Source organism: Biomphalaria glabrata, chromosome 4 (genome assembly GCF_947242115.1).
Source record: "Biomphalaria glabrata chromosome 4, xgBioGlab47.1, whole genome shotgun sequence".
Taxonomy (NCBI): domain Eukaryota; kingdom Metazoa; phylum Mollusca; class Gastropoda; family Planorbidae; genus Biomphalaria; species Biomphalaria glabrata.
Genome location: NC_074714.1, coordinates 52,687,635 through 52,699,890, shown reverse-complemented (window position 1 = coordinate 52,699,890; position 12,256 = coordinate 52,687,635). Strand labels below are relative to the sequence as shown.

At 38.9% G+C, this 12,256-nt stretch overlaps 1 protein-coding gene across 1 annotated transcript in view; it reads left to right on the top strand.

Moving 5' to 3' along the window:
• The first annotated feature begins 4,292 nt into the window (after positions 1-4,292).
• Positions 4,293-12,256, top strand: part of LOC106070271 (acetylcholine receptor subunit alpha-type acr-16-like) — an 11,737-nt gene continuing 3,773 nt past the window's right edge. Inside the window, exon 1 of the mRNA XM_056025583.1 lies at positions 4,293-4,553. Coding sequence (XP_055881558.1) covers positions 4,329-4,553 — 225 coding nt within the window. The 5' untranslated portion in view covers positions 4,293-4,328. The remainder of the gene's footprint in view (positions 4,554-12,256) is intronic.

Below are 12,256 nucleotides of genomic sequence, written 5' to 3'. Positions count from 1 at the left end.
TAGCAGACGTAACACTTATCAAATATAGAATAACAGCACACTGGCTGCTCGAATAAGTGCAGCACAACTAATATGTAGACTCAGAACTGAACTCAATGGTAGCAGACGTAACACTTATCAAATATAGAATAACAGCACACTGGCTGCTCGAATTAGTGCAGCACAACTAATATGTAGACTCAGAACTGAACTCAATGGTAGCAGACGTAACACTTATCAAATATAGAATAACAGCACACTGGCTGCTCGAATTAGTGCAGCACAACTAATATGTAGACTCAGAACTGAACTCAATGGTAGCAGACGTAACACTTATCAAATATAGAATAACAGCACACTGGCTGCTCGAATAAGTGCAGCACAACTAATATGTAGACTCAGAACTGAACTCAATGGTAGCAGACGTAACACTTATCAAATATAGAATAACAGCACACTGGCTGCTCGAATTAGTGCAGCACAACTAATATGTAGACTCAGAACTGAACTCAATGGTAGCAGACGTAACACTTATCAAATATAGAATAACAGCACACTGGCTGCTCGAATTAGTGCAGCACAACTAATATGTAGACTCAGAACTGAACTCAATGGTAGCACACGTAACACTTATCAAATATAGAATAACAGCACACTGGCTGCTCGAATAAGTGCAGCACAACTAATATGTAGACTCAGAACTGAACTCAATGGTAGCAGACGTAACACTTATCAAATATAGAATAACAGCACACTGGCTGCTCGAAATTAGTGCAGCACAACTAATATGTAGACTCAGAACTGAACTCAATGGTAGCAGACGTAACACTTATCAAATATAGAATTACAGCACACTGGCTAGTCCTGCCATTAAATATCACATATAACGCTTTACAAATTTACTTGTAAATCCTATACAATACGTCAAGTGCATATAATATTACTTATTAGCATTTAGTAACGCCATTTAATCAAGATGGCAAATACGTCCATTCTCTACAATGATCATGGTGACTACTGATATCTGTCAGCTCCCAGAACGAGGCTTACCCATAATCCCCTACTAAATTTCACTTTCCAGGTGAAACATGATAACCATAAATTTCAAACAAATCGTGTATACCTAATATTACAAAGATTCTCAAACACGTAATGTCGCGAACAACACTGTGACATTATTGGGTGCAGGTTACCCCGAACCACCATCAACAATGGTCCTACAGATCTTGAACAAATAGAAATGTTAACCTATTTAGGCATTGTTATCACAAGCAATGAAGTTACATATCGTATTGGAAAGCAAAAAAAGTACGGCCTATCTGAACAAACAAATCAATTAGCCTGGAGATTAAAATCCACCTAATACAATCATCGCCCCAACGGCCACCTACGCTTCGAGTCGTGGAAGGCTGAAACGAGGCTGAGCAGTGATGGCTGAGAAAGATCCTACGAATAACGTAGGGAGATAATGTAACCAATAGAGAAATCATTTTATCTCTCATTCGTCTTCTAAGGAAAGTGGCAACTGAACGTCGATTGACATTTGTGAGATATATCATTAGACAAGACGAACCACGTTTACTAAAGTCAGCCTTAACATGACAGCCTAAAAGAGGAGCGTAAAAACATGGCAGTCCACGTTTAATTAGGGCGTCACACCTTTTTAGTAGGAAAGTGGATGTGAAAGTCGCCTGAGACTGATTTCTGTGGAGAGAGCTTGCAGTCCTATGCGTCGAAAGCCGAGCGAAGGGCTTATGACTATGTGTTTCTCAACATTTTACAATAACAATATTTACGTTCGCCACTCAGCTGATCAGATAAGATGTCTGGGGTAGCGCCGTGGGCTCTCTCGGATTTGTCGGGGCGAAGCGTTTTTCCACATTTCTGAGCTTCAGAAACTCTTTCTCCTGAGTCTACAAAGTATTATTTTTCTTCTCATAGGAAGATTAAAAGTCAAATAGAATGAAATGAAGAAAGTTTGGGACTTGTTGATAAATACATCACACATGGGCTTACATCGCACACGAAATGCGTGATCTTCGGAGTTTTGAAGGGCAATGTCTTTATTTACTAGTAAAGTCCAAACTTTCTGGGATGGTGTGTTGTCAGTACTCAGTTATTCTCAAACTGTGGGGGAGGCTTGTGTATACAGGCTCTGTTTTTTTCTTCCACTTTATTTTCTAAATGATACATTGCAATAAAAAAAATAAAATATTTGCATTTCCTTCGATTAAGGTTAAATCGATCTTATTTTAGGGGTATGTATATATATCAAGATATTTTACTATTTCTTAGTTTGTGATAGTTTGAATAAATTTGTATTTATGAAAAGTAAAGCTAAATGTAAACATTCAAAAGGCAGAAAAGAAAAAATGACATAAAATGATTAATAAGAGATTTAAATGTGTATAAGAAAATTGTCCTACAACAGCAGGCCTACATTTTTATCTGGAAGTCTATGTCGATCTTATATAGAACAATCAATGGACCTCATTCACCAATCGTAAACAAACAACATTTAGCCACGTGATTCTCCATCTCCCCTATATATATTAAGATCTCATTTTTAATACACAATGGCTATCACGTGACAGTATTTTTTCGTTGTTTTTATCAATATTATCACGTGACTAAATGTTGTTTGTTTACGATTGGTGAATGAGGTCCATTAAACGCTAACGAAGAACAAAGAATCCATGGGGCCTCAGAAGATAGTGGGCGTTACTTTCATTTCAAATACAGTGGTTGGTGTGTTTCCATGTATAAGCAAAGGTGTATGGGCGTTGGCGTAGCTAAGGTGGGTAAGGAAGGTCTGAATTCGAAAGTCTCCCAGGGCCTCACTTGATGGGCCCTCCAAAAAGAATGTCTTTTTTTTTTACATTAAATATTAAGCCACTACAATAAAAATCTTGCTATTTGAGTGGAGTCAAAAATACGAGACAGCATTGATCTAGATCATGTTATAGATGACTTTGCTGCACAGAAAGCACGGGATGAGGTAATATGAAGATTTGTCCCTTGTGCATTATCCCGCCAATAAACAACGGTATTATTCATTTAAAAGAGTTTTAATGATTTTTTTGGGTTACTTTTACTGATATACTGTGCACCAATTGGAATTCAGACATATATATTTATTAAGTACATTATCCTATGACATGATGTCGAATGTCGAAATGCAGGGGCCCCTAAAAAGGGACAAGCACCTTGCGTCCCCAGTCCCAAGCTACGCCACTGTGTAATGGCTGCTGAGAGGCACTTACCAAGCAGGTCTAATAAGACGTGGCCGCATCTTAGAGGCGATAGAGTTTTCATGCTAAAAATTAATCCCAAAGCTCAAAATCAAAGTCTTCATCAAGATTAGAACCCGATACCCCTCGATGCGAAGCCAAGCGCTCTACCAGTCAGCCACTACACCATCCCCATCCCTCAGGCAGCCTATCTTTTGTCTTTCTCTAAACCACGCCCCTTCCCCGGCAGCCCTATCTTTGGACTATCTGTAAACCACGCCCCTGCCCACCAGCCCTACATTTTGTCTTTCTCCAAACCACGCCCCTCCCCCGGCAGCCATATTGTTTGTTTATGTCCAAAAGTTATAGCGAATTTCTAATCAGACTTTTAAACTCTTTAAATCCCAAGTGTTGTCCATCACGTCTTGATTAACCCTTTAAGTCCCAAGTGTTGTCTGACACGTCTCTATTAACCCGCAATTAACTCATTACGAGCAATTAAAGCTAATGTTCGCCTAGTTCAGAGGAACTCGGTTCATGATGTCAAACGTGTCGGCGGTATCATGGGGGATACAGTTTTTGGACCTGGACCATGGACCTACCGAATTGTGTGGACTTCACCAGCCAGCACATCGTAGTAGCTTCATTAACCTTACATATTTTCGATTAACTTGGGGTGGGGGAACCATCGTGCGCAAGCAGATACGCCGATTCTCCTTTTTCACCCACAAGATGGTCCGACTCTGTTTTATGGATCCATGATCAGTCAACCGAGTCGAAAGCTCGAGGACTATAAAAGAAAGCGACAGAAATCAATAGCCATTCAATGCAGCGACAATAGTAATGATCTGTCGACTAAGTAAAAACTAAATAACAGTAAACTTTGTAGTGAAGTTTGAATAATAGAAACGAATTTCCCCCTTCTCTCTCTCTCTCTCTCTCTCTCTCTCTCTCTGTTGTAATTAAAATGTTTATAAGCTACAAGTTGAATTTATCTTCTCATTTCGATGAGTAACCATATTCATAGAAACCAGTTTTAAGTTCCTTACTTTTTATTTACATTGCTAACTAAAAAGTAAATCCAACAACCACAGTCAACGGCGCGCAGAGCAATCAGTTATGATGCACGCCGTCTACGTGATGACATGTCTCGTGACATGTGACATCATACATGGGCAGCGGTCAAGCGTGGATAACTACGAGCGAATAAGAGTAGATCTAATGAATAGGTCAGTGGCTGTTCAGAAGTACCCCCCAGAGCTGGACAGTACCAAAGACGATCCTTTTAGGTTGAGTTACATTATTAATGTCATTAACGTCATGGATGTTGATCAGATCAACCAGGTAAGTTGAAGTTCTTTTTTTTTCTTTTTTTTTCTAAATTAAGAGGACATAATTAAATAAAATAATTGGTAGGTACAAATGACATCAGTATGTTTGTATACATCATGTATGTTTGTATACATCATGTATGTTTGTATACATCATGTATGTTTGTATACATCAGTATGTTTGTATACATCAGTATGTTTGTATACATCATGTATGTTTGTATACATCAGTATGTTTGTGTACATCAGTATGTTTGTATACATCATGTATGCTTGTATACATCATGTATGTTTGTATACATCATGTATGTTTGTGTACATCAGTATGTTTGTATACATCAGTATGTTTGTATACATCTGTATGCTTGTATACATCATGTATGTTTGTATACATCAGTATGTTTATGTACATCAGTATGTTTGTATACATTATGTATGTTTGTATACATCAGTATGCTTGTATACATCATGTATGTTTATATACATCAGTATGCTTGTATACATCATGTATGTTTGTATACATCAGTATGTTTGTATATATCATGTATGTTTGTATACATCATGTATGTTAATAAAGAACAAAAAAAAAACTCGTATTTATTAGCTCCCACTTGATGGTGGTAAAGCGCTTGGCTTTCGAACCGGGGATCCTGGGATTGAATCTCGTTGAAGACTGGGATTTTGAATTTCAGGATCTTTGGAGCACCTCTGAGTCCATCCAGCTCTGAAGGCTACTTGACATTAAATTGGGAAACGTAAAGGCGGTCGAGCGTTGTGCTGGCCACATGACACCCTCGTTAACCGTGGGCCACAGAAACAGATGACCTTTAAGAAAAAGACTAAGACTGCTTAATTGATCCTTATGGAAATTTGTTGTGATTACAAGGACTCTTTCCTGACATAAGACAACACAACAGACACATTCACATAAATACAACAGACACAACATAAAGAGTTCATTCAGCGACTACACACAGGTATCTTGGTGCATTTCATGTTTCCTGATCAACGAGTGGCGTTGATATAGTCTGACCGAGTAAGCTACGAACGAGTTTTTGTACCGCTTTGTTCTTGTCTTGATCGACAGTAGTCGCCCACTTGACTTGACGACTTGACGTAGTTAGGATTTTTCCGACTTTTCTTAGACATTTTTTTCAAAAAGTTCATTTAAATATGGTCATGTGAGTGTAATTTTTGATGCCCTTTTTATAATGTTTTCTAAGCGGCGCAACAGTTTAGATGAATCGTTGCTTTGTCAACAAGTTGTTTTATATATTAGCAGATTTTGCATAGTCGCGCCTTAAAAATTGTCTAGGATCTTCTTATTTAGTTTAAAGCTATTGAGTTTGTATAGGGAAAAAAAAGCAGCTTGTGGTCTTCCCACGAAAGCTTGTTATCAATGATGACGGCCGATGACGCCTAGATATTTACATGACATCACTTGTATCGATATAGTGTTTATCTCCAGTTCGTGTATCATTTGTTTATTCTTTCTGAAATCTATTATAAGTTCTTAAGTTTTTGTGACATTCAGTTCTAGAAAGTTGTCGGTGCACCAGTTTGTAAACTCTTCTATCGTGCTTCGATACTGAGTTTCGTCTTCTGAAATAAGACCGACAATGGCAGTGTCATCAGCGAATTTAAAGAGTTTAACTGAGTCATAGATGATTCTTATGTCATTAGTGTTACAGTTACAGTGTTACATAATACAGTACAGGAGAAAGTACACAACCTTGTTGAGCCCCGTACATAGTACTCGAGTTGACGATTTGGTGTTGTTGACTTTAACAAGCTGAGGACGTTGGGTTATAAAGTTTAGAACCCATGCTTGTACGTAAAGGGCTGACATTTAAGTTACTCAGTTTGTTTATCATCAGATGTGATTGTATTGTTGTAGTAACCAAATGAAACACCCCAAGAAGACATGTCTTGATCCTAGGCTTTATTAAACAAGAATGACAAAATAGTTCACGATAACACAGTACAGTACTGAGTACACACACACACAAGCTGACCTGGACACCAAGACCTTTTTTTACACACATGAACGATCAGTTATTAACACACAACAAGAACATAAATACATAACTATTATATCGAAAGCCGAGGAGAAATCTACGAAGAACATATATATTATATGCATATGTTTTTGGGTGTATCGAGATGCTTATAAAGCTGGTCCAAAAGCAATAGAAATGCATATTCAGTTCCCCTAGCTGCTTTATATGGAAATTGGTGAGGGTCTCGGCTGTTATTGACTTTTGCTACCAGTTATTTAAGCATATATTTTTCAAAACATTTCATAACAATAGGTGTTAGTGCTACTGGCGGAAATCATTTAAGCTATAGTTTGGTTTCTTTGGTACTGGTAATACTGGTATGATCTCTGAAGTTTTCCAGATGTGTGGGATTACGCACGTTCGCAACGAGTGGTTAAAGATGTGAGAGAAGATAAAAGAGATTTGTTCCGCACATAGCTTGATCAGCTTGCCACTAATTTTATCTGGTCCACAAGCTTTTGTTATGTTTAATCAGTCTAAATAATAAGGTCACCTCATCTTCAATTACAAAATTGACGTAGGGTTCTTGTTTTTCTTTGGTCAGAGTGTTGAAAAAATATTTTTGTAGGTCAACAAAATTTTCTTTGTCGAAACGAGAATAAAAATCATTTTGTTCGTTGGCGAATTTCTCCTCATCATGCACTGAAAGTCGATCTCGTTTTGAGGTCAAGGATTTTCTTTAATCCTTCCCAGCATGCTTTTGAGTTGTTATATTCAAAGAAATTCAAAATTTTTTCTTTTTATGTTTTTTTTTTCCCTTCAATATTTGCTTTTTTTTCAGTGCATTTTTAGCATTTATAAACTCTTTGTTGCTAGCTCTACTTTGTTTTCTTTTCAATAATAAGGTGTTTGATTTTTTTGGTCATCCAGGGCTTATTGTTTCCATACACTTTCACGCTCCATTGGCTTCCCGTGAAAGCCAGAATCGATTTCAAGGTCGCCACACTTTGTCATCAGTATATAGATAACAATGAGATGCACTTTACCTTAGTGAAACGATTACTCCATATGTCCCCGAGAGCGCTCTGCGCTCAATGTACTCAACGCTTTTAGTGGTGCCACGTTTCTCCCTCAAAAGCTACGATCTGCGGGCTTTTTCCTGTGCACGGACCAAAGGTTTGGAACTCACTCCCCATTGATCTCAGACAGACAACATGCTACACTACTGTTTAAAACTTTTTTAGATTAATTGTCATTTTAGCTGTCGTGTTTGTGTTTGTAATGTTATTACAGCGCCTTGAGCCTACATTTTGTTTGTTAACAGCGCTTTAGAAATACAATTATTATTGTTTTTGTTGGAATTGTTAACTCCTCGCAGAATGATAGATACGAGTTAACAGTTTCTGGTAGTTCGTTTATGTCTGGACAGTTCTCACTAAAGATTTCCCTGTTAGTTTTCTCAATGCATCCTCGTAGTTTTTCTACAGCCTCTTCAGACCACATCTTGACCGTTTTTATAACTCTCTTTGTAGTTTTAAGAGAGGTTTGTAATTAGGTTTAAGATGACATATCCTTAGTCGGATTATGCAATTGGGAACAAATTTTTTACATTTGTAAGCCTGCTTAATGTTTACGTAGCATTTGTCGAGCGTTCTACCCTGCCTTGTGGGGAGGGAAACATACTGGCAATAGTTTGGCAGTGTGTTGTCAATATTTAGGTTGTTGAAATCTCTAGTTACGATACAAGCAGAGTCCGGGTGTTTTGATTCTACATTGTGAAGCACATCAAAAATTATTTCCGACGCAATCGCTGTGTCAGCCGTCGGTGGTATGTACACAACAACAACACATACCTTTGTGAATTCTCAAGGGAAGTAGTAAGGCCTAAGTGTGACACACATAAGTTCAATGTTAGGGTCACAAATTTTATTCCTGATCTTCACATTGTTGGCGTTGCAGTATTCCTTGTTTATATAGATTGCGAGTCCTCCTCCTTTTGACTTCCCACTATTAATTGTTCTGTCTGCTCTACAAACGTAAAATTTATCGAGATCAACAGCCAGAATTTAGTGAAACACATTATCTGCCCTATAGATCCCAAGGTCTGAAAGAGGAACTTCACTTTTTTTTCTTTATGGATGGAAGGTGAATTGTGGAAGTTAGAAGTTAATTTTTTTCAAGCTAAAACGTCGTTATAGCTAGGTACCAAAGCTGGTAGAGCTTTGAGAAATAACGCTGCACTTTAGATCTCAAGGTTTGAATGAGGAACTTCACTTTTTTTTTTCTTTATCGATGGAAGGTGAATTGTGCGTTTTATTTTGGAGTTTCCTAGACTAACTACTGATCAAAGCTATGCTAATTTAATCACTATATAGCGTATTGGGTAGCGTTTTTTTTTTATTTTAACTGAACAACCTTGTCACAATCCAGGCGCTGTTCCTCAAAGGGCCGTTACATAATAAATCGCGTCTCCCGCACGGTTAGCCTGGTATAGAAAAGAAAAACTGCGGGGGGTCTTAGTAGATCTATACGCGGCCCCTTGCCGCGAGTCTGACCCACCCGCTAGACAAAACAGTGTACACTGTTTTCATACAGGCCGGTGAGAGGGAGCTCTTGTTCACTTTTGCGGGCCTAGAGTTCCAAGAGCCGAAGGCTCAACTCTACCTGACAGTTTAAGAAGAAGAACTGAACAGTATAACGGAACCGGCGCTTAGCGGGTACGCTGGCGGGTGGGATATCGATCAGGGGCCCATAGAGGCTCGCACAAAAAAAAATTTAATGCCTTGCAATTCATGGGTAAAGAATGCAAAGATCATCTGTTTCGTGGGCCTCCAGTTGAAGAGTGTGTCATCTGTCTAACCGACTTTATTTTTCATCAAATTATGCCAAATACCGACAGGCTTATGGGGGCCCTAACAATCCAAACGCTTAAGGCCGCAGGATTTTTCTCGTTTCGAAGGCTACTCGGCCGAGACTTCTGTAACATGAATTGGCATAATTTGGCATAACGGCCATGATACGCATGGCATTGAAAGTTGCTCCCCATTAGTTAATGTTTCCATTACCTTTCGATTTACGTAACGGACACTTAAAAATCGCATTTCCTACGATTGGTGTTTTTTTGTTTTTTTTTTAAATTTCAGACTCTTATTTTTTGTTTGTTTTTGTTTTTATCCAATAAACAATGGGCAACCAAACAAAGTGACGAGGACTTCTGAGGGCGAAGTCGTCGTAATTCAATGTTCCACAATGTGTTCTTTAAAGGAGCTAAACGTTTTTGATTTACATTGTAGAGCAAATACTGTAAGGTCCAACAGTCATTTGTGTGTGTGTGTTACATATCATTGTTATACTCAACACTGAAGACAGCAAACAGTGCCTCAAAGACTTCCCAGGTCGCTGCGGTTCAAACTGAATATCAACTTCACCGTTTCAGGGACAATTGCTGAACTATTGTGTTTTTTTTTCCCGCCTATTTTTTTATCGTTACACCGTTTATTGTAAGTACCAGGTAACCAAACCTCCGCTCAACAATTTGTTGAGAAAAGATATTGACATGATAAAAATGAACGATTGGGAAAAGACTCTCAATCCAAAGAGTGGCTTTCGTATTCTTTTAAGTCTAAATATCTAACCACATGACGATTAGAATAGAATGTCTAAAAATGTTTGTTTGTAAAATGTTTTACTTATTTCGGATGTTCCTTCAGAGTTGAAGATAATTACTTCCTAGTCCAAACCTCCCGCAGGACGACGGGGGATAGGAGCGGGCAGGGTTTGAGCCTGGGACCATCGATAAGTCCGAACGACAGTCCAGCGTGCAAACCGCACGACCAGGCAGCCATCCAAGTCTCCTAAGTCCCCGTGCAGAACACGCGTTTGACGTAATCATCTTTTATTTTTTTTTTTTTGAAGTAACGTCTGTATTTCATAAGATAAGATAAGATAAGATACTGTCTAGATAACGTCTGTATTTCATAAGATAAGATAAGATACTGACTATAAAACAGTAGCTCACGACGAGTCGTTTACATTGCATATTTTGCTTAAAAGTATTGGTCGAGTTGAGCTGTGTTTTTTTCTACACTGCTGGGGGACTTAAGAGACTTTCTATTCTAATCACCATTCACAGTGTTATTTAGAACTAAAGGAACACCAAGGAAGCTCTTCGGACAGTAGTCTTTCCCGATCGTTCATCTCCGACATTACAAAAATAGTTCCGAATCGAGTTTGGGTAAGCATCCTTCCTTAACAAATTATTCATCCGAATGAGGCTCGGTCACTTGGTACTAGGAGTAATATGTTAATTACTGCATGTCCGGACTTTTAGCTGTTGTAGATCCGCCTCTAAGTCATCAAGCCACCGTGCTCGTGGTCTGCCTTTGGGGTGCCGGAGAAAAATCTTAGCTCCTCAGTTCTGTGGCATTCTTTCGAGGTGACCTGCCCGATGAAATGTTTCTTTGTATTTCCTCTTTGGCAGGGGTTCTCAACCTGTGGGTCGCGACCCCCTTAGGGGTCGATTGACGATTTGCCCAGGGGTCGCCTAAGACCATCGAAAATATGGATGGTTTTTGTCTATTCTTCAATTACTGTGTGGATGGGGGTCGCCGCAGAGTGGGAATTGTAAAAAGGGGTCGCCGAGCTTAAAAGGTTGAGAACCGCTGCTCTACGGGGAGGTCTTTGTATATAGTTGGGTTTATTTCTTGGTTGGTGTGAATTCTCCATTTAGTTTGGCACCATACATTTTTCTATGCAGTTTTTTTTCACAAGTATTTAGCAGATTTTCAGCGTCCCGGTTTCACTTACAAGTCGGGTGATGGTTTTGTAAATGGTTTTCTTTGGTAAATGTTTACTTTTAAGTATGCGTTGTGAGCTATACAAAGCTCTGTTGCCTGTTATTAGTTATTCTTTTACCACATTGTTGTTATTATTGTTGAAATATATTTCGCTTCTTACATATTTAAACGTTTTCTACGTTTTCAAACCTGTGGTTATTAATTTGAATATTTTTTTACCTCTGCCTGAATTTCTCTTGTCATTAGAGCATATTTGATTTTGTTGTCTTTAATTTCAAGTCTGCTGGTCGATATGCTTCTTCCAGTTGTATGAATGCTCTAGCAATTTCAGAGGTGTCTTTACCCAATAGGGGGCACTGTGGTGGAGTGGTTAAGCGCTTGGCTTCTGAACCTGAGGTACTGAGTTCGAATCCCGGTGAAGACTGGGATTTTGAATTTCGGGATTTTTAGGGCGCCCCTGAGTCCACCCAACTCTAATGGGTACCTGACTTTAGTTGGGGAAAGTAAAGGCGGTTGGTCGTTGTGCTGGCCACATAACACCCTGCTCGTTAACAGTTGGCCAAAGAAACAGATGACCTTAATATCATTTGCCCTATAGATCGCAAGATCTGAAATAGGAAACTTTACTTTATTTTTTTACTTTACTTTACCCAATAAGGCGGGTGGAATCGTGGTCGAGACGCCAAGTGCGCTCGAGGTTCGACACCCGACTTGGGCAGAGTTTCGTTTACGGAAAACCAACTCCCAGATACCTCCCCCCCACTGGACCACAAAAGAGATTGGACCAAAAGCGCTCTGAGCATGCTATAAGCATGAAAGTAGCGCTATATAAAAGCTATAAATAATAAAAATAATAAGGCAAGGTTATCTGCATATGCGAAATATTGTAAAGTTTGGCTGTATATTGTTCCGGTTGATCG